At 40.7% G+C, this 22,375-nt stretch overlaps 3 protein-coding genes across 4 annotated transcripts; 2 read left to right on the top strand and 1 right to left on the bottom strand.

Moving 5' to 3' along the window:
- Positions 1-153: 153 nt before the first annotated feature.
- On the bottom strand, positions 154-11,784 carry kazald2 (Kazal-type serine peptidase inhibitor domain 2). The gene is made up of 6 exons (XM_027017211.2): positions 10,766-11,784; positions 9,287-9,372; positions 2,898-3,723; positions 1,985-2,145; positions 1,462-1,609; positions 154-377 (listed from the first exon to the last, which is right to left on the bottom strand). Exons 3-6 carry the CDS (start codon positions 3,382-3,384, stop codon positions 253-255), a joined length of 921 nt encoding a protein of 306 aa, XP_026873012.2. The 5' UTR covers positions 3,385-3,723; positions 9,287-9,372; positions 10,766-11,784; the 3' UTR covers positions 154-252.
- aup1 (AUP1 lipid droplet regulating VLDL assembly factor) lies at positions 10,106-18,532 on the top strand. Of its 2 annotated transcripts, XM_027017191.2 has the most exons (12): positions 10,106-10,295; positions 11,791-11,928; positions 12,322-12,472; positions 12,983-13,173; positions 13,770-13,842; positions 14,943-15,016; positions 15,379-15,445; positions 15,891-15,996; positions 16,188-16,331; positions 16,504-16,655; positions 17,275-17,363; positions 18,049-18,532. In XM_027017191.2, the coding sequence occupies exons 1-12, from the start codon at positions 10,255-10,257 to the stop codon at positions 18,092-18,094; spliced, it is 1,272 nt and encodes a 423-aa protein (XP_026872992.1). In that variant the 5' UTR covers positions 10,106-10,254; the 3' UTR covers positions 18,095-18,532. The 2 variants fall into 2 exon arrangements, with proteins under 2 accessions (XP_026872992.1, XP_026873000.1); XM_027017199.2 differs by lacking the exon at positions 16,504-16,655.
- A 707-nt stretch (positions 18,533-19,239) lies between these two features.
- On the top strand, positions 19,240-21,920 carry tubb4b (tubulin, beta 4B class IVb). The gene is made up of 4 exons (XM_027016464.2): positions 19,240-19,398; positions 20,235-20,343; positions 20,441-20,551; positions 20,733-21,920. Exons 1-4 carry the CDS (start codon positions 19,342-19,344, stop codon positions 21,791-21,793), a joined length of 1,338 nt encoding a protein of 445 aa, XP_026872265.1. The 5' UTR covers positions 19,240-19,341; the 3' UTR covers positions 21,794-21,920.
- Positions 21,921-22,375: the final 455 nt, after the last annotated feature.

The raw sequence follows: 22,375 nt of genomic DNA, 5'->3' as shown, positions 1-22,375 counted from the left end.
TTTCATTTGTTTTTAGCAAAATATGAAATATATATAATTCACACTGGAGAATATGTGTTGAATGATTGTTCATTCATATAAACAAAATCAACTTTTAAACATGTAATAATTATTTATTTACAGTACTCATACAACAGGTACTTACATAAGATATCAAATGTTATAAAGATGTTGAAGCAGTCTATTTTCATATAAAATTCAGCAATGACAACCCTTAGTTAAATGGATTTGATTTTTGAGTAGCACAATATATTACAAATACATATCTCCACTTGGCTGCCCCTCATAATCTTCATCATCCTCACTCTCAGCCTCATTGAAAGATGTGCTGTGGGCTTCATTTGTTCTTTTGGGAAGTCCTCTGTTGTGCCCAGACCCTGGAAGATTACAAAGAAAGAATTATAGCCACTGTGATAATAGAGGATCAAATTTTGATATTTACATTATTGTGAGCTACCAAAAAAAAAAAAAGGAAAGAGGGCTCTGTATCTGACAAACAGCAGTTTCAAAGGCAAAGACTCCAGGAGTTTAGGGGTTCTTCTTGACCCTGTTAAGACTTACTTAATATGGGGTCTGTAAATATTTTTCATGATTTTATCTTTTTAAAATTCCTGCACTTTGTTCCAAATATCTCTCAGACTCCTGCAAAGCTCAGCAGTCTATCCTATGTTCAGAGTCACCTTTCTCCACCACCAATCCCAGAATTCATTGTGGAGGGGACATTCCGGGAAACAGCAAGGTTGGGAGGGGGATTGTCTGTGACTCGGATAAGAGGGGCAGAGTAGAAGAGCAGACCCCCCCAGAGAAAGAGATAACAACCAGACTGTCACAGCAAAAGCCTGCCACATAATACACAAATCCATCCCCCCCCAATCTTTTCCCCTGGATCTGCTCATCCAAATCGCACTCATCTCCATCCTCTCTCGACCTCATGTCATCACTAATACTGCGTTCCTTCAGGAAAAAGCCGGTGACTGGTGTAAAGCTATCTGCAGTTCCGTGGGATTTCTCGGAAAGGCCAAGTTCACCTTTACTTATGTGGAGATGATGGGTACAGATAGTTGGGGCCTAAAATCGATTGACTTCCACTGTTGCCGCCCATGCACATATTTTTCTGACACAAAGCGTAGACACAACATGCCAGAGTCACTGTGTGCTGCCATTTGCTTTAATATGAGCTTTAACAAAAGGAATGTGTTTAGGGCTGGGAGCTCACTTTTTGCTTTTCTACCTATCAAAAGCCAGGCAAGAGAGAAGCTATGAGTGTATGTGTGTGTGTGAGTATGTTTTGTGTGTGGGAGTATCAGAGACCAGGCCCTAAATGTCTGATATCTCAGACAGCGGACCTCTGACATTGTTTGCTAATGGCTTTTTGTGTGTGTGTGTGTGTGTGTGTGTGTGTGTGTGTGTGTGTGTGTGTGTGTGTGTGTGTGTGTGTGTGTGTGTGTGTGTGAGACATACCTCTGTGCATAACCCGCAATCTAGCGGAGGCAGATACCTCGCCGAAGGCGTTCCTGGCGGTGCACTTGTACACCCCTGCGTCGTCAGGGCCGACCCTGTGGATCTGGAGCCAGGCAGTGAGCTCAAAGCGCCGCGGGCCACCATGGGCCTGTAATTACAGAGAAAGGCAATCATCCACTGCCTGCGTGGACCTGGAGCTGTGGAGCTGGAGCCATGCAGCTGCGTGAGTATATCTGTCATAACACTCCACAAGGATAGAACACTGTCACAAATTACATTTAGCTGATACCTTTGTGTGGTACCTCATCCTTAATCGCCATTCATAAACACATTAAAATGTGCCTTGTAAGGCAGTCTGCTACATGCATACTGAAAGTTGTCTGGGCTTCTTATATATATATATATATATATATATATATATATATATATATATATATATATATATATATATATATATATACACATACAAGTCTCATATCAATGAAAGGAGTTCTGTTTTTTGGTTTCCCATGTGCACACATACATGTACTGCTCTGTTTGAGCCCTCAGCACTGAGAAAGAAGCTGTCTCCATCTTTCCTCCACTGGATGGACGCCAGCGGGTACGAGGACACCTCACAGGAAAGAAGGACATTGCTTCCCTCCAGAGTGATGATATCACGTGGGGCATAGGTGATGATCGGCTCTGCCAGTTAACGGGACAGATATTTGTGGTTGCTAGGTAAATATACACCGGTGCACATCAAGAGTAGGCACTCTCTCAGATCACAAAAATCAATGCTGCCAAGGAGACAGAATTACACAAGATGTGAGGAATCTGTGGCACTGAACAGCCACTCTTCCAGGCTATATATAGGTTCATACTATTGAGACAAATGTGCTTTATGTATTGATGATCAGTCTCATAAGTTTCACGTATTGGGGTCGCTGTATATTCTATATCTAGAATATATACAGGCTGCCAATTATAAACATATCAGTGAGATTAGACAACTGAAGTTTGATTTATTGAAAAAAAACAACAACAACATTTATCTCCCATTGTGGCAAGCATTCATTTTTAGAGAGAGCAAGAAACAAAACAAAAAATGCTGTCTTATTTCTCAAATAAAAAGAGTTATGTGAAATATGGGACATGTGAGGCGAGGAAACCTATCCAAATGGTGCAAAATTCTTGCTTTGATTTGTTTTTTTGTTTTGGTTTGGTTTAATTGGTTTTGCTTTGCTTTTTGATGGAATAAATTAGTTGCTGTTACTATTGTTTTTAAAGCAGCTCGTCAGATGTATTCATCCATTTTGTTGCTGTGTGAAATGTCAGTATTTCTCAAGTAACAAATCATGATCTTTTAATGTATTATGAAAAACCTCTCTCCATACTTCTATATGATAAAAAACTCTGACGACTGGCTTCTACAGCAATATAGCAGACAATCTTACTTGCTCTACAGGGTCCATGATGTGCTACTGCAGCTTTCTGCCATTCTCCCATCCTCCGCTGGGCCGCCTGTAGCCGGCACACGTTCTCGTACGTCTTCCCATCCAAGCCGCACACTGTCTCCTGCTCGCTGCACACGCACACTGGCTTGGGCTTGTCCTTCGCAGCAGCCTCTCTCCGTGGGACGCGGCAGCGGAGTCCCTCGGCACAGCGGCCGAAGAAAGTGCGGCCTGACTCCGGCTCAGGGTCGCACAGCTGGCCCTCACCATTCCCGCACTCCCAGCAACAGCCACAGGGGTCACGCACCCGCCCTGACACACAGCTCTGGAGCATCCGGGCGTCAGGGCATTGCTCGGGCTGGCACCTTACCGGGCAGCGCTCGCCCACTCGAACGCCCCTTTGCCAGTCTAAGTGCCGGAGATGCTCGAGGGGGAGAGGCTCAGAGAGAGAGGCTAACAGCAGCACTAAGATTGTCGTCAGCCACTCCATTCTCCCTTCCCTAGGTCACGCTTGCTGACAAGCAATTCGGGTTTGCGATTCCTTGGACTCAGAGGCAGGCCTGTAAGATCTTTCCTTTGTGTCAGACGGCAGGAGGGCCTTTCATCTCAGTTCAGAGTGCAGGCTGTCGGACAATCCCTTGACAGGGATGAGTGATCCTCAGCAGGTTGTAGGCCTGTCAGTCCCAGAGTGCCAGTATCAAGAGCTGGTTACAGAAATCCTTCAGCCTGAAGTAAAGCAGCTTCCCGGCCTTCACTCTCCCAACCTAAGCTCTCCCCCCTAAGCAGACCCTGTGAGATGTCTCTCTGCGGCTGCAGCCCGGGAAAAACGCTTGTGGGGGAGGCAAGAACGAGGGGGAGAAAGGGACAGAAGAAGGATTAGCTGGGAGCCCTATTTAAATGGGTAGATACTCCCTCAAGGTGGAAGAAAGCAGGGACCTGCAATAGCCAATCGCAACATTCTGTTTTGGGGGAAGGGGGTGCATGATGTAGCCGATAGCAGGAGAGGTCATAAATTCAGCCATACACACCTGGTTCATACAGAGACTCAATTACCTGCAGGCCCTGGGACTTTTAATAATGGGCTAGTAAAACATGTCTATTTTAACGTCTTACTCCACCATCTACTGGCTATTTGACCTGTGCCACATTTTCAAAGACGAGATTCAAATGATACCTTTGATTTGTTTAGCAGTGGTGATTTTGAAAATAGGTGCAATAAATGATAAAGTTTTAACCTTATAAAATACTAATGAATGCTGTTACTGTCCTCAGCCTAAAGATTTTACTTATATTTTTTTCCACTTTTTAAACAATGAGATTTAAATATTGATGAATGCCTTCCTGAATGCTATCCTGAATGAATGGTTTTAGTTATATCTTTTTTGAAGGCTTCAAACATACTTTATATTGGGCTTTATGTAGCCCATTATAGATTGGGCTACATTGTAGCCAGAGTCCACTGAATGGTTTCCAGAGACTTTATTCAGTAATTGAGAATGCATTTAGCCCTCCTCTCACTAATCTCTCCATTCTACCTGCAATTCTCACCTCTCCTTGTTAGAGCAAAACAAACAATTAGGCAGCCATTAAGGGCCCATTGTTAATTGTAAATAATCCATCATTAATATTGATTAGCCACAGTAAGCAGATCTCATTCAGCACATTCCTCCTAATGAGCTGGTCTTAGTGAAGCTAATTACTTCAGGCCATCTCAATGGAACGCTGCAATGAATGAGTTTTTCCATGCATTGCAAGGGAAGCCTCAGGTAGCATTGCACTGAGCTGTGGAGCTGAGGGTTAGAATTACTAATTAACAAGGTGATAAGATCAGAACATGTTGTTAACTTACTTGTAATATAAAAAGGCCAGAATTCTCAGCATAAGAACTTTATCCTTCACTACAGCTATCCTTCGACTACTGAAAGTGACACAATCATAAGGCCCACTCATTTATTTGTAGAACTATCCTTTGTTTTGCCTTTAAAATTCTAACCTCTTTTCTGGTTCTAGAGGTTGCTGCCTGTTTATGCCAATGGTGTGATGATGACTTTACAAACCCCTCTTCTTTTTAAGAGGGAGCTACATTATCAGTGATCTGAGAGAGACTCTTGCTCAGACTCAAAGAGCTAACAGCTGTCAGCAGAATCTTCTTGACAAAAGGGGAACCAAAGGTTGTTCACAGTGTTTATGTAAGAATAATAGTTACTGCATCTATGCTACATCTTGACATTTCATTACTAAAATGCATTATATGCTTTTATGCTGGAAGCCTCTACATAAAAGAAAATGTTTAAAACAATTATGTTTTGGAACAGTGAGGGAAAAGGTTTTTCAGGTTTATTTACAAGATGACTGAGGACATTCCTTTGGGGACAGAAGGAGAGAAGGATTTCCAGCATCCATTCTCTTTTAGATACTTAATCTCTACCCCTGCTATAATAACCATTTGGTATTATTGAACAGAACCGAGAAAGAATTAGGCTAGCACACATAAACACTCTAACTGCTAGATCAAGACAATTCATTATTAAAACAGATTTTATGTTTTTTATGTTAGATGCTAACTTTGAGATTCATGTAAAATGGAGCGTGTTAAATCTGTGCATCTTTATATCCGATCTCACTTGGTGTAACACAAAGTACATCTGATCAATTTGCAATTTACATTTAGTCATATAAAACTCAAACACAGCACATTTTAAAGGGTTTCAATAACATGGTTGTAAATGTTCCTATAATGGGTGAGTGCCTCTTATGATTCATTTTCAAATGGACAGGCAGTGTCAGAGCTATGAAGATTCATGGCATCATTCTATCTTCTTCTTCCTCTGTCATCTCCATCTCTATCTCTCACTCTCTCTCTCTCTCTCTCTCTCTCTCTCTCTCTCTCTCTCTCTCTCTCTCTCTCTCTCTCAAGTATCTCCCCCTCTTGCCTCTTATAAAAGCAATATACAAGGAGGCAAATAGGAGGAGCAGCCTCACAGTCAGCACGGAGCCTCTACAAATTCAATTCTTTTGGAACACAGTCACAGAGGGGAGGTCACAGATGGAGCAAATGCTTGTAAAACCATGATGGCTGGATGCTGTATAGCACATGAATTGCAACTGTATTATAGTCAGAGCAAATGGGAAGAATACACCTAACTCTAGGGATTTTTCATGCTGCCTTACGAGGACATGAAGGCCATAACCCATTGCATTGGAGGAAGAATCTAATATTTTTCTTGCTGCTTGCAAATTGATTCATATGGATCAACTGTTGTTGTTTTTTTTCATTTAAAGTCATATATGTCCTGTGGAAAAAAGAAATTAATTCACAAGGGAATAACAGCTTTTCATGAAAGATTTAACAAAATGACTTGATAGACAGTGTGGTTATTGGCAGTCCCAAATACAACATTTTTGTATATCTCATAAGAAAAATATTGCGACGCATGTTCTGCTATTCTACTATTTGTTAGATACTTCAAATCACATGAGGCTGGCCGTAGAGCCCTTTAGCAGTCATGCATTTAGAGATAGATGTACTCTGACAGAAAAACATATAAAAAATCCGGACAGCACTTGAGGGAAGATGTGCTTGTATCCCTTTTCTAATTCCACATCATTTCTATTTTGAAAATGGCTCATAATCTGGTAGCAACTCGCCAAACTATGTTAACCATTAGTCATTATTAAACCCAGCACACACTCTTATATTCCGTAGAAACTGGTTTAAACTGCAACCTTTTTTACTGGCAGTAGACTCAGAGCATTAGCTAGGTTGAGGGATACAATATCAGCACTGATATGCATAGACCCTTCTGTGGACTGCACAGGAGGATGTCCCTGTTAATCCACAAAGAGCTGATAGCACTGGATGTTTTAAGTGCATCATTCATCTTATTGTTAGAATAATCATATCAGAACATAACAGGTAGATGTGGGCATTCTGCATGGAATTTCCCAACAGTTGCACCCAGTGCCTATCTAGAACTGAATAATTAAAGTGATCGTGCATACAGTAATTCATTTAAAGTGCTCTCATTATTTGTCCCGCCGGGAAGGGTTTGAGCGGGAAAAGCAGTACCATGAAACACTCTTAAATAAATAAAATCAGCACTCCACTTAATCCTAATGAGGCCCGGGAAAGATATACAGCTCTTTACATCCATTATACATTTCTTACACAGCATTCTGTCCTAGATAAGAAAATGTGTTTGTGTGTGAGTGTGTGTGCATATTTCATTTTCTTCAGGAGAAGCTAGCTCTTTATGTAGGTAGGTTTTGTAGTTTACGGCTACAAATCTATATAAATCAAACAGAAGTCAAATAGAATTTATTTTTAAATTGTTTTCTAAAACACAGAGGTTATTCTAGGCACTACAAAAAGTCTCAGAGAGAATGTCATTTCCTCGTGTTGGTATTGATAAATATAACTATGGCTGACTCTAAACTGGGATAAATTAAATTAAAGGGTTTAATTTAAGACACTGGACATAAATGGACATCACCAAACCAGAACCACACCATTATTGGACTCTAGTGGGCTATTTAGGTATTCTCCTCACTGTCCTGTCAATAATACATTTGTTCATCTATTTATATAACGATCCATCTATATCTGTATATTTATGAAACTGTTTATTTATCCCTGCCTTCCAGATCCACATATCTATCCATTCATATAAATATTCATCCATATTTCCATAAGTCTCTCTCTAAAAATTATACATTTACAGTTTTGGGCTACATATAACACACTGCAGAATGTCACATCATGTAAGATGATGCAATAGTCTCGAGGACAGACAAATGAAACACCATCTCCCAGGCCATGCCACAGCCCTGCGCCAAAGTTCTACAGTTACACAAACTTTGTTTTCGCCTGCTCTAAATCAGAGCCCTCTCTCTGCGACTGCCATCTGTTCCACGAGAATCTGTTTCGCTCTCCAAGCCAAGCCCAGCCGTTATTGGCCTTAATGGCGCTATCAGCTGAGCCGCCAAACCCAATTACTGCTTAGAAAGGGAGGCCACCCCAGCTAATCATGGCCGTCTAACCTGATTTGGCTGTGATGAAGAGTCGGGATAAAGAGCAGTTAATGGAGGGAGAATGATCTCACAAATACAAAAAACTCAATTCATTTCTCCGGGAGGGCAATCTGTCCGATTCAGCTCTAATGGAGTGGAGTTTCATTAGACTCAGGGCCTAAGCAGCCTTCCCATCTCCTCTTATCATCCCAATGACAAATACTGTCAAATATGTGTGTCCTCATTTGGAAGTCCTCATTAGTGTCTGTAAAAAGGTCTCATTTTCTTTATGATGAACATGCTAAGTGGTTTTGTACTGCCAAGCAAAGAATTTGTGCTTACTAGAATTAAAATAAGTACTTAATTGAGATGTCATATCTCAAATTTTACAACAGCCTCTGATCTTGTTGCAAATCTTGTACACTTTTCTAATAAGAATGGTATTTTACTGCCACACAATTACTGAAGTCCTGAGTGCAAGTTTTATAAGGAAAAGATGAAGTAACTATGGTTTTTGTATGTCTTTTCACAAGTACAAAAAAAAAAAGCACGGCAGTCAGATGTGTGTGTAGACTACTCAAATCCCTTCACTTACCAAGGGAATAATATCTTGTTCTCTTTCATTCATGGCTTTTAGCTCTTAAAACACGAGTCCTGCTGATACACTCTCAAGTGCATAGCATAAGAATAAGTGCACGTTTACCCAAAGGAACAGATCCAGTGAGTGAGCTTCTCTATCTGGCGCTCAGTAAGAGCGCAGTACAAAACGAAGGGCAGAGGGGCAGGGTCAGTCTTGCAGAGCCGGCCAGGCCGTGCAGACGGACATTAGGCCAAGCTGGAGTTAAAATCCTATTAGTTTGAGTTGGGAATCGGATTATCGTCGTCGAGAATCACTCGTCTGGCAACTAGGGTCTAATTTGCGCCAATCAACGGCAATTATTGAGGGGAAGGGGAGCCTCTATTAGGGAGGCTCATCCACTTAGGCTAATGAATGGGGCAGATTCAATCTCTTGCTGCAGAGACATATTGGGGAGATGCAGCTGGAGGCAAATGCACTGCACTGAAGTAGCGCCACTGTTATTTATCAATGTGAGAGGAAAAGAGATGGACTTCAGTTGGGGACTTTCTCCCTTAAAAAGATTCTCTTTTTTTCAACTATGCAACTGTTAGTAGCACCTTTTAGGAAGGCTCCAGTAGGCTATATGCACTGGAATAATCCCAATAATAAAACCCTCAATAATAAAGACAATGTACATCTTCACCACTTATTTATTTTTATTTTTGACCTAGAAATGAAATATATCGAGATGTTCTGATGAGGGACTAGTTAAGAAAATAGACAATATAATTGTGCCCTCTAGTGCGCAAAAATGGTTACTTACCTTTTCAGTCAAAAATAAGGCACTTTAGATCGAAGTACCAATGAGCCTTGTTGTTGATGCCACGTCATGCTATTCTTGAGCGACCTCTAGAGATTGAAAAGAAAGGTTCAATATTTCACAAAAAAACCTCATTATACCAAGATTATCTTGTCTTTATTTACTGTGTTTATTAATTCTTCCTCTACAACCCACTTAGCCCTTGACTTAAAAAAGCTACTGCTGATAGCTTATTCCTCTCAAAAAAGACGTCTTCTTAAGCATCACCAATTATTTGGAAGACACAAACTCTAATACTGCATGGTTTAGCCACATCTATATTTTCCATTCCAATTATTCTATAGGCAAAGAGCAGAATAAAATCTGTATATAAAAGAAATAGTGTGCTCTTTGTTAGCAAACTCAAAGTTGTTCCTTGGGCAGGTGTCACACTATTTGGTGTATTCCTGATTATATGTAATGCTATTTCCAGCAAGGTTTAGACTTTCAGTATTGGTGAAATGCTTATGATAATTAATTATTCTTTAATACTTAGTGTTTCATTTATATATACGCAATGGTAAGAAAGAGCATTTATTTTGCAGCTAAAGAATACTGTTGGACACACTCCTTAACGCTAGATGTCAGTATTGAAAACATAATACAGTCCAGCCAGCCCCTAAATCGTCCTATCGAAAACTAACGGATAGTTGACCTTGATCACTGATCTAGAAACAGTTTCACGTTTTAGTCACGAGTGACTAAAAGTCGCATTAGGTTACATGAAACTGGTCTCACGTCAGTACAAATGACAAACTTATATCTAGCGCCTTTTCCATATCCAGATTTCAATATGGCGACAGATGTATTGCAGATAAACAATATAAGCTAACAAGCTGCTGTCATAACCTGTGAAATTGTGATATCTTGAAGAATAGTATGCAGGAAACCAACGAGTCAATATTGGTAGAAACGTATAGAAAACTTCAGTAATGGATACACGGGGTATAGAACAGATGTTTGACTTCCAGCGGTAAGATTCAAATTTAGCATTAATGCTATGAACCATTTAGGCTAGCTAGCAAGCTCGCTGGCTAGTAAGACGTGTATTATGAAAATCGCAGTAATGCACTTTATCTTAACGCTAGCTAGCTATGGTTTTACTGCAGTTTATAACTGACCTTTTCTTCGTGTTAAGAAGCTAGCTGGCGAGGTGGCCAATTAATCAGCTCATCGATCGCCACAACGTGCTAGATAATACACGTATGTTTTCGAATTATACAATTACTAACCTAGCTAACAGCTAGCTAGCCAGCTAGCCCCCTTGCTAGTGATACTTAGTCATCACAAACCTAAGATAACCCAACCTGCGTAGCTAGCTTGCGGACGTCCTGTCTAACCAGTAAGTTACGTTAGCTAGCTAATCAGTTCTCCTAGATCGCATCCTGACAGGACTAATGAAACAAAACCTCTCAGTTCAAGACGGACAGTCTTGAACATTACCTTAAACACGCAGACCATATTGTTCTTATGATGGTTAACCTAGCTAATTCTGTAGACATGTGGTATCTAGCTAGCGTTAGCTAGTTATCTGGCAAGCAAGATATGTTAGCTATCTTAGCTAACTAGTTAGCGCTAAAGCGCTAGAGCTCTAGAGCTGGTGAGCTCTGAAGTAAGCTTTGGAGTGCCAGGTTACCTGAATTTATTTGTCTGCAAGTTAACTAGCTAGCATAGCTATCCTACTGCCCTAACGTGGTATGCTACATGTTATACTCAATCATACTTTGGAGTCCTTATTGGCCAAGTTAAATTTTTATTGCTTGCTAGCTAGCAGTACATTAATAAACGATGATGTCCTCTTCTTGGTCGGAGTTGTGTAACGTTATCTCGCAAGATATCTTGCACAATACAATGGACGTGTAACTTATTTTCGCTAGTTAGCGTTAGCTAGCTACCTAGGAGCAGTTACAGACAGTTTAAGGTTTTGTTGCAGTCTGTCAAAGTTTCAAGATAATAGAATTTATTAAAGTTTTAAATATCTAAAGTTTTTAATTGCTGAATAAATAACATATATGCATGCAGTGTAACCTTTCACCGTTTGGTCAGATGAATAAATTGTCCTCCACTACAATATGGAGATCAGCCTGCGTTGGCAGTATACAATTTACCGTATGTATAATGTCCTCAAAATACAGACAATTAGCCATGATCGTTTAAGAAACAGCTTTAAGAAATAGCAGGCATCGACAATGATGTTGCAGGCATTTATTGAGACGCATTGATTAGGGTGAGTTCAACAATGTTAGCTATGAGGTCTTAATGCATAGAAAATATTAGGTAAAGACACTTTGGTATCTTCCTGTGTAGAATAAACACTTCTTGACGGTTTTAAAGAATTGCTACACCTGTAGTGTCCTATTTACTTATCAGTCATTGTAGCCGCAAGCTGTTTGTGTAGTCCGTAGACAGAAGTAACTATTAAAGATGATTCCGCATTTGCTCATGACTGTAGCCTCCCGTCTCTTCAGGTTGCCAAGTGATGGTTTGATCCTGTTGCTGCTGCTGCTGTACTCTCCAGTAGGCTTTTGCCTGATGTTGCTGCGAATATTTATTGGTGTCCATGTATTTCTAGTGAGCTGTGCACTTCCTGACAGTTTTGTAAGAAGGTAAGTGTAAAGCATAAGCACATTCACTACTGAAATCAACACTCTGAGCTTCCCCCCGAGGCCCAGGGCTATAGCTCAGGTTCCATTTATATTTAGAAGGGAATCATATTGAGCCTTGCAGTAGCTGTGACTTTAAAGTCAATGTTACTCAGTCATTTATGAGGCCTAGGCATTGTCAAAAATGATGAGATGCAGGATGATGAAGAAATGCTGTGAAGTACAGCACAAAAAAATGATCTCTTATTGCTAGAATTATTTAGCTTTGGGAAATATCATAAAAGGCACAAATGATTTCAGGTGTTTCGGATGTGAAAATTAGATTTTGATTACCATGTCCATTTTGAATCCTTCTAAACGTGTCTGAATGTGTTGATGTAATTTCTTCTGTTTCAGATTTGTAGTACGAGTCATGTGCTCTGTATTGGGCCTGCATATAAGACAGAACAGCCCTCGCTTAAGAGACAAAAATGTCAAGCTGTATGTCTGCAATCATGTAACCCAGTTTGACCACAACATTATTAACCTCCTTACCTCCTGCAACACTGTAAGTGTACTCTTTGTGAGGGAGGGAGGGAGGGAAAAGGATAGAGGGAGAGATTGTGAGTGCATTTCTGTGTGTGCACTGTTTTGTTCACTTGAATTAATCTTTTCATTTGCTGCTGTGCTCTATTCTGTGAATAACGGATTATTATAGTCAGGTCTATAAATAGCTTTGCAGCTGTGGTGACTAAATATTAGGTCAGTCTGCACTGATTTTTGTTGTCTTTTTTTCCTCTCTCCCCATCCGAGAGTCAACATTACTAGTAGTAGAGTATAATGCACAGCTGAGTTTAATTTTCATTGTAAGTATTGTAGGTCATAATTAATTGTATACTTTAAGTAAAAAGAGAAGAACAAATTAAGATTATTTAAAAAAATGACCAGTTAGTGGTTACAGCATGCTTGAGACCTGTTCAGCAAGAACTCATTATCATCTTTCCTTCCCTGTCAAACTAAAATTTGCTGACTCACTCAGACTACCGTCTATGAAATCCCCTCAACGTTTGCTTTGCAGCCTTTATTGGAGGGCCCTTCGGGCTTTATGTGCTGGGCCCGGGGTTTCATGGAGCTGGGTGGTGGTGTGGCGAGCAAGGCCGAGCTGGCAGACACCTTGCGTGGGTACTGCTCTGCCCCGGCAACAACCCCCCTGCTGCTCTTCCCAGAGGAAGACACCACCAACGGCCGTGCCGGCCTCCTCAGATTCAGGTGTAGTAAACAGGATTTGTGCTCTTCCCTGTGGCCATTCTTCAGAGCAACATGTGCGAATTTGAACTTGTGTATATATATGTGCATACTCTTAATCTTTTACTTCAGATCTAAGTCCTTACTGTAGTTTGTACAATGGCTGCTAGGTGTAATCACATTAGTTTTAGGAAAGAGCCATGTTTAAAGATAAGTTTTGCTGTGTAACAGTGTTCTAGTGAACTTGAGCAAGTAAAAAACCCAGTGTGATTCCTTTGACCAAGCCTTCATTTGACCATGTTTAATTTGGTAATGTTCTTAGCAGAAGAGGTCAGGTGCTAATTGGCAGAGGTGTTCTGAGATGATTGCCAGGACCTGGCTAAACTGCCCTAAAGCTGCCCATAGTGGCCTGATGACCAGTTCATCACTCTAAAAAACATAATTTGTTAGTCAGACCAAGGGGGAATTTCTTAACATTTGATAACATTCATTACTCAGTACTATAATAAAGTTCATTCTTTACAGCGATGTTTGTTTACAGTTCTCTCTCCCTCCCTCCTGCCCCACCTGCCTCCACCCCCATGCCCGCTCTCGCTCCCTGTCCCTGTCATCCACTGCAGCCCCTGGTCTTTCTCTCTGTCAGACTCTGTTCAGCCTGTGGCCTTGACAGTGAAGAGGCCTCTCTTAGCTGTGGTAAATATCAGCAAGTTGCCATGAATTGTTAAATTCTGTTTGTTGTTGTTGTTGTTGTTGTTTTTGTTTTTTTTGGGGGGGGGCGGGTACTTTTTTTTTCTTTTTTCTTTTTTTGAAAATTGTTTCCATTAACTGCAAAAATCTTGTTTTACTGAAATAATACCAATTAAACAAAAGCAAAAATATTCTCACACAGTTGCACTATTAAAAGATGTTTTTATTTTTAGGGCTCATTTATAATAAAGTGGATCATTCTGAAATGGCACTACATGTAACTCGAACTTGCCTAACACTGTCAGTAACTTGAACCTTGTATTGGAAAGATCTGCATATTCCAAACATGAGTTTAAAGTCTGTCTCAGTTATCTTGAAGTAAGATGATATGCGTGTGAACAGGCTCTTGTGCTATTCCTTCTGCTGACAGTGTGAAATTCACTTTACTGGCACTACAATTTTACAATGATCTTTGTGCTGGGTGGAAAGGAATTAGTGTATGGAGCTCCCAAAAACTCACCCTTTCAATCCTGTTGTTGCTCACAGTATTCCTATAAAGGGCCCTTTGTCTAAGAGCTTGTTGCATTAAGAGCATTTATTAGAAGTTGGCAGGCACAGACAATAGTAAGTGGCACACAGTGTAATGCTGTGAGAGTCCGTGAAGGTCACCAGATCAGTGAACCCCTGCCCCATTTCCATGTGGACATCAGATCAGTGAACCCCTGCCCCATTTCCATGTGGACATCAGATCGGTGAACCCCTGCCCCATTTCCATGTGGACATCAGATCGGTGAACCCCTGCCCCATTTCCATGTTGTTCTGTTCCATGACAGCATATTTGCACAATGACCCTTTGTTATGCACAGTCTTGTCATTTATGCAGTTTAGCATATCGCAGCTCTTTCCGACAGAAGGTGTGATTAGGGCAGGTGCAGCTGGCATGTGGTGTTCTGTGGGGCTACATCCCTGGAGTGAGTTAAGGTTAAGCGCACTGATCACTTGCACTGCAGCAGCAGACAGGAAAAGGGCAGAGACCTCCAGCCATATGGCACTAATAAAAAAACATCCCAGTGATGCACGTTTGATTCTGTTTTTTCCTGTCTTAGAATGTACCGGATTCTTCTTGGCTGGCAGAATTGCTGTGGACGTTTTTTGTCCCATTTACAGTGTATCAAGTAAGGTACTACATATTACTGTCTCTTTTACTACTAGTGGTATTTTTAATATTACTTTGCAAACTAACTGGTTTGCTGCTACTCCCCTTTCCTGCCTGCCTGTGTGCTTTAACCACCTGAATGCTTATTTATTTATACGTTCAATTTCAGTGTAACAACAGCTCTTTTGGGGTGCTTAGTGCTAACTTGGTTATATTGTTATTGAAGTCCTCCTACTTTAGTATAATCCCTGCTTATTCAATCATTCATATGATTAAAAACGTTTCCATTTGTTGACAGATCATATGGCATTATATGAATAAGTCAGTAGTAGGGGTTGTTTGGTCTGATCCTAGTCTCTTGTCTGTCCTTCTTTTAATACCGCCAGATGGCTTCTTCCAGTGCTTAGACAAAATGGAGAATCACATCAAGAATTAGCCAACAGAGTCCAAGAGGTTATGATCTTCACTTTCATTTGCGTCTTGTCTTGATACAATACATAAACACAAACAAACCAATTAACTTGGTTTACAATCAGCTGTCTATTGGTTATAGATTTAAGCAACTAATGCAGAGAAAATATATAGAATTTAAAAAGAAATAAAGGCAAAACCTACAAATGGGATAGTATTCATTGACTTAATACAGGTAGTGTATAATTAATTTAATCTGTTATAAAAGATCAATCTTGACTGTACCTTTTATTAAACCCAAAATATCAAAACCATTTGAACATGGCCTTAGTTGTTATTGAGGTTTTCATCTGATGGATGAATTGATAGCTTTTACGTAATTGTTGAATGATGTACATTGTTTGGTATGCAAACATCTAGGTCCAGTACATCAAATAAAATCTCCATGTTTAGTCTTGTTTTAGCCGTTGTTCCCTTCCCTTTTCAGCTTCTGGCCACTGAGCTTGGTGTGGTCTCGACCCAGATCACCAAGGCAGACAAAGCAGAACACATCAAAAGGAAAAGGCACATAGCCCCACACACCACACGCTCTAGTGAGTATACTCTGGGTAGTGGGAAAGTGAATACTGAGCTGTACTGTGATTTTAATACATGATAATTTGCTAAACAAGAAAGAACCATTTGACTCATAGCTATAATGAGGAATGGCAATTACTGTGTGAAAAAGTGTCATATACTAATTTTGGGAAATACTTTATAATACTAATAATGTTTTCCTCTCTAGATTTGGGTGCCAGACCTCGTACTGTGCCTCAGGTTTTTCTAGGTCCTAGCCCAGGGGCAGAAGATCCTAGAGTGATGCGCATGGTGCATCAGGTGAAGGAAGTCCTACCTGACGTCCCTCTTAGTGTTATTACCAGAGATCTGTGTAAGTCGTCTTTGAATATCCCTTATGGTATTAGGCTTTAGAAAACTCCTGGCTGTACTAATCTGATGGAAATGGCAACCTCTCCCCTATACTTAGTCATTATCATTGTTCTATGACTTCATTTTCTATTACTGTTACATGTATTATGTGATGGTCTTGTATGCCTGTGTAGTGCGAACAAACTGTGTGGATACAACTATTACCAACCTGCTGGAAAGCACTGAGCAGTATCATACAGAGCCTGCAGAGGGCGCTACATCAGGCCCAGCGCGACCTCGAACTTCCATCACTCCTTCTATTGCTGTCCCCCCAGCCACTCTAAAGGTTTGGAGGACCCACACCTCTTACTATGAAATAAGCCCGTTTACTCTGTATGGTACTGTTGCATAGGACGGGCCCATATACCATTTTATAGGCTTTGAATATTCTGTGGTCCTTCAAATGAGTATCCAAAAATCTTTTGGATTCAACAAGGTGTGTCATATTAAAACACTGCTAAAAATTCTGTTAACATTTCAAAATGATCCACAGTGATGGTGTAAGGATTCCATACATTGCAATATTTGAAAATGTGTAGGGTATGTGGCCTGCCTAGCTTCAAGTGCCACATAGAGGACAGCGCTGTTAACTGCTTCCGAGTCAACGCTTTGTGGATACGGATGGCATGATTTTCATTCATTAACCTTGACTGACTTATTTTATTGCACGTGATAAGTTTTTACAATAAATATAAAGGATACAATACTGCATCATTTATATACTAACAAAACTTATAGCAATGTAACAAACGAGTATTTGAATTGTTCAGGTCAGTAATACTCTTTTGTGTTTTCCGTACATGATTTAAGACCTCTGTCAATGCTATGTATTTGTGTTTGCTATGCATATTTGCCCATGTTTGATAGGCAATTTTATTTAGCTCTTTTGTTGAATCAATCTACAGCCAGCTGCCAAATCTTTTGGGAGATCGCCAGCAGACAGACACATGTCTTTACAGGATAGAAAAACGGCCTTGTATGAATATGCAAGAAGGTAAGCTTTGATGTATTTTTCATAATCTTCTATTTTAGCAGGTTAATTGTAAATTCATTGTATTTTAAAATGTTTATGTGCTCAGATTTGGTATGTTAACTGTTCAGCGTGTTTTATATCGAAACGTTTTACTTCATGAAGCAGCAATCTTGTGTGAAGGTATCTTCATTTCCTAAAGTTTGAAAGTATTGTGGATACTTTCAGTGAATCGTGATGGAAGGCAAGCACCAGCACACACTCTGCAATGCTGGTTGGCAGGTCACCAGTCAGCATTCCTATTAAACCAAATAGGAAGAGCTTGAGCGTGCTGGAGGGGTAGAAGGTGGTTCATGGGTCATGGTAAAGTGTCTTCTAGCATGTCAAGTGACATTGCTGACAAGACATGGCCAGAGATTCTAGCTTGTGAACATTAAAAAAAAAAAAAAATCACCATTACATGAACCTGTTTAGTTTTAATAGGTAGTAAGTGTAAAATGACTAAAGATTTCCCATTGGGCAAAAACTGGTTGGAACTATGTTTCTCACATGTTCACTAACATTATCAACTTGTTCATTTTTGGTTGAAGAAATAACTAACTACAATCAACACAATTTCAACCTAATATCTATGATGGAAATGATGATGTATGTATTGAGAGGTCATCACTACCAACTTGTCTTGTCTTTCTTTGTACTCTTCTGTCAGACGTTACATTGAGAAGCATGGACTGAATGTAGAGGAAGACTCATGAGTACGGACAAATCGCTTCCCAAGGATTTGTTTCTGGAAAGACAGCCGATTTCACTCACACTGTTACTGAGACAAGGAGAAGAAATTATTGTGTTGACTTTACCCAAAACATTTGTGTTAACCAGACATCCAGAGAAAGAAAATTGGAGATAAGTTGGAATCAGTGGATTTTTTTAATCCTCTTGCATGGCAATCATGCATGTCTTTTTAATTATTTCTCTCTACGACAGAAAAAGAAAAAATATTATTTTGGTAAACAATTTGTACTGCGCCGCAGTGACAGTGGAACATCTCATATTATTTTTATAAAGTTCAGAATTGGAAAGCAGGGGTTTGACATTGTGTGGTACCAAATAAAACTGTTTGAAGTTATGTTGTAAGGAAGTGTTAATTCCGTGTCAGCTTTTAAAGACATTAAAGATCATTTATAAATGTAAAAGGACCCATTCCCTTTTCTGTTACATTCGTTGAGACAGATTGTATGCTTATGATTTAATGATAATTGGTCGTTTATTTGACTTGAAGCAAATACATGTAAAATTAAACAAATGATTGTGTTTTTTAAGCTTACCTCACAAGCTAGTATTTGTAATGAAAATTAATGATGGCACTAATGGTTTGGACTGGTATATAATAAAACCATTAACTAACGATTAATTATTACAACCTGTTTATAAGGTTTATGCATGTAATTCCTTAAATAGTAAATATACATTTTTTATATCAACATTCTTGTTCAAGTGGGCCTTTTTAACAGGCTGAATATTACATTTTACAGATTATAAAGTCCAGTAAAGTTACAGTAAACAGTAAAGTTCTAACATCGCAAATATAACGTTAGATATCGTTAATGGAATTAACGGTTAATCAAACGCACCTGCTCGTCGGAGTGATACGTCAGCGTTCATGGAACGTCTCTTGTCCAATCCAATTACTTGTCGGAACTAACCGTTGCATAAAAAATTCAAACGTCGTTGTAACGTTCTCTGCCAATCACATGTGACTCTCCTTCTCCAGCCAATGGTCATAAAGTTTGTCAGGCGAGGCTGGCAAACGTTTCCACCAATTATTTTAGCTAATAGGCGGGAGCAATACTTGGAGTAACCAATTGGAGTTGTAATGATCCAAGCGACGCCACCAGACTGAATAAGTGCAAGTACTTCTGAAATTGCGGTCTCATTGTTGCTGGACTGTGCTAGACGAGGTTTTGTTCCAGGTTGCTTATTTGGTCTATAACGAAGACGCAGAATGAGGGAGATTGTTCATTTGCAAGCTGGACAGTGCGGCAACCAAATTGGTGCCAAGGTAAGAAATGAATGGCTTTTCTTCTGCCTTTATTCAAAGTGGTAATCCTGATGGAGCCGCCCTGTTTCTCTCTGAAGGCCTTGAGCTGCAAAACCCCGTAATAGAAAGCCGAGACTCTTTTGGAAGTTAACACAAGGTTTTTAACAACTGATTTCTATAACTAAATAGTTAGTTTTCGTATAAAAGCGTTTTCTTGACTGAAAACATGGTCTCTCTTGGGAGTTGCTTCGGAAAAAAAGGGAGGGGGTGGGGAGAGAGGGAGAGAACTCGCTTTCGGACTAATTTAGCGAAAATAACCAAGTCTAACTATAGCAAATATCGAGTGTATTTCATGTGGCGTTTTTCTTTGCACCTTTTTGCGCCCCGGAAAGCGGCTTGATCTTAACTAATGGCGAAACAGTGTTTAAGGGTGTTGGCGTGGCGCGCGCTGTGTCGTAATGTGGCCGGTTGTATCTGGTTCGGCTCATAGAAAGTGCGCTCACGGAGCTACGCCAACACCCAATAACTTTCTAATAGAAATAATAGAAATATTTCCTTAATAACGAAATATTTTAGTCTATGGCCGTTGAGTGGGATGCACCTTTTATTTTTAGACATCGCTTTATTGAATGTGGCCGGCCGGCTTTAGCAGCGTAAAATGGCCTCACTGACTTGGCAAACTCCATTTTGCCTGTGTGGAACGTCAGATGGGAAGAGAGACTAGCTACAGCCAGCCAATGTGAATGGTCGTATTTGGGGTCCGCTTGCTTGATTAAACCTATTGTATTCCATTTTGAGCATAAATCCTCCTCGTCTCCGATTTGTACTAATGACAACTCCCTTTTCGTTACTGGCAGTTCTGGGAAGTGATCAGTGACGAGCATGGTATTGACCCTACCGGCAGTTACCATGGTGATAGTGATCTTCAGCTGGACAGAATTAATGTATACTACAATGAAGCCTCAGGTGAACTTTAATGTTATCAATATAAATATCACCTTTTATGGGTTGTAGCTATCTGGGCATGCTTTGCATTGTGTTGAACTTTTGAAATGTTTTTCAGGTGGGAAGTATGTCCCGCGTGCTGTGCTGGTGGACTTGGAGCCGGGTACTATGGACTCGGTTAGGTCTGGGCCTTTTGGGCAGATCTTCAGGCCTGATAACTTTGTGTTTGGTAATCTCCACCCCCACCACATACTGTTTTGGCCAACAGTTCTACTGTAACATGGGAAATCAATTTGATCAGTACTTTGCACTGACATTCAAATGAGTACAAATTTGACTGCTAGTTGGCCTGGTTTGCATATTTCTTCCTGGCCTATAACTTTGCTTATAATGAATACTGTTCTTTATAGGCCAGAGTGGTGCTGGTAACAACTGGGCCAAGGGGCACTACACAGAGGGAGCAGAACTAGTGGACTCTGTCCTAGATGTGGTTCGCAAGGAAGCTGAGAGCTGTGACTGTCTGCAGGGCTTCCAGCTCACCCATTCACTGGGAGGTGGCACTGGTTCTGGCATGGGCACCTTGCTCATCAGCAAGATCCGTGAGGAGTACCCTGACCGCATCATGAACACCTTCAGTGTTGTGCCCTCTCCCAAAGTCTCCGACACAGTGGTGGAACCATACAACGCCACGCTTTCGGTCCATCAGTTGGTGGAGAATACAGATGAGACCTACTGCATTGACAACGAAGCTCTTTACGATATCTGCTTCCGCACACTGAAACTCACAACACCCACGTACGGCGATCTCAATCATCTTGTCTCTGCTACCATGAGTGGGGTCACAACCTGTCTGAGGTTCCCTGGTCAGCTTAACGCTGACCTGCGCAAACTGGCTGTAAACATGGTGCCTTTCCCCCGTTTGCATTTCTTCATGCCTGGCTTTGCCCCGCTCACCAGCCGGGGGAGTCAGCAATACCGTGCCCTCACAGTTCCTGAGCTCACACAGCAGATGTTTGATGCCAAAAACATGATGGCTGCCTGCGACCCACGTCATGGCCGCTATCTCACCGTGGCCGCCGTCTTCCGTGGCCGTATGTCCATGAAGGAGGTGGACGAGCAGATGCTCAATGTGCAGAACAAGAACAGCAGCTACTTTGTTGAGTGGATCCCCAACAATGTGAAGACTGCTGTCTGTGACATCCCACCCCGTGGCCTCAAGATGGCTGCCACCTTCATTGGCAACAGCACAGCCATCCAGGAGCTTTTCAAGCGCATTTCAGAGCAGTTCACTGCCATGTTCCGACGTAAGGCCTTCCTGCATTGGTATACAGGAGAGGGAATGGATGAGATGGAGTTCACAGAAGCTGAGAGTAACATGAATGATCTGGTGTCTGAGTACCAGCAGTACCAGGATGCCACTGCAGAAGAGGAAGGGGAGTTTGAAGAGGAGGCAGAGGAGGAACTGGCCTAAGTAAAGCTTGTTTTTGTTTTTTTGTGTCCCCCCTCCCCCCCTCATTCAAATATGTTATCTATCTTACTGTCACTTGTGTTCCAAGTTGTACTTTCTTTAATACTAATAAAACATGCAGTTAAGTACAGCCTCTGAGTATTGTTATTCTTTGGTCAGGTTAAAGTATCAATTGGTGTTGCTTATTGGTCTTTATGCAAATTAAACTAAATGGTGCTTGGTTGTAGTCTATAACATGGTTGCCAGTGTTACATAAGCTTTGTGAGAAGTTTAAGGGCAGTGGTATTCAAATTTGAACCCTGCATCCAGTTCTGGGTTTTGTAATCCCTTGTTGACTTGAGTAATGTAACAGGCTGGACACCTCACATAAATCTGAGGAAAGGTGTGGGATAAATCTGTAGGAGCTGGACCTTGAAGACTGATTTGAATAACACCATTTTGTGGGATTAAGGTCTTAAACTCATGTGTTTGATAAGTGATGCAGCTCATAGGCATTGAGTTCAAACATGTGGTCCTAGATCTAATCTGAAATGCACCTTCCTAGTGTTAATCTATAAAATGGATTAATGCCTAAATGGTGTCTCT

Source organism: Electrophorus electricus, chromosome 12 (genome assembly GCF_013358815.1).
Source record: "Electrophorus electricus isolate fEleEle1 chromosome 12, fEleEle1.pri, whole genome shotgun sequence".
Classification (NCBI taxonomy): Eukaryota; Metazoa; Chordata; class Actinopteri; order Gymnotiformes; family Gymnotidae; genus Electrophorus; species Electrophorus electricus.
The sequence above is the reverse complement of the archived record's forward strand: the minus strand, read 5'-3'. Positions and strand labels throughout refer to the sequence as shown.

Coding starts and splice junctions, on each gene's coding strand:
- kazald2 (XM_027017211.2), bottom strand. CDS start 3,384: ATGGAGTGGCTGACGACAATCTTAGTGCTGCTGTTAGCCTCTCTCTCT. Junction 2,146..2,897: donor TCATGGACCCTGTAGAGCAA/GTAAGATTGTCT, acceptor GTTAACTGGCAG/AGCCGATCATCACCTATGCC. Junction 378..1,461: donor ATTGCGGGTTATGCACAGAG/GTATGTCTCACA, acceptor GTAATCTTCCAG/GGTCTGGGCACAACAGAGGA.
- aup1 (XM_027017191.2), top strand. CDS start 10,255: ATGGATACACGGGGTATAGAACAGATGTTTGACTTCCAGCG. Junction 13,843..14,942: donor AGAGGCCTCTCTTAGCTGTG/GTAAATATCAGC, acceptor TTCCTGTCTTAG/AATGTACCGGATTCTTCTTG. Junction 16,656..17,274: donor TCCCCCCAGCCACTCTAAAG/GTTTGGAGGACC, acceptor ATCAATCTACAG/CCAGCTGCCAAATCTTTTGG.
- tubb4b (XM_027016464.2), top strand. CDS start 19,342: ATGAGGGAGATTGTTCATTTGCAAGCTGGACAGTGCGGCAACCAAATT. Junction 20,344..20,440: donor ATACTACAATGAAGCCTCAG/GTGAACTTTAAT, acceptor AATGTTTTTCAG/GTGGGAAGTATGTCCCGCGT. Junction 20,552..20,732: donor GCCTGATAACTTTGTGTTTG/GTAATCTCCACC, acceptor TGTTCTTTATAG/GCCAGAGTGGTGCTGGTAAC.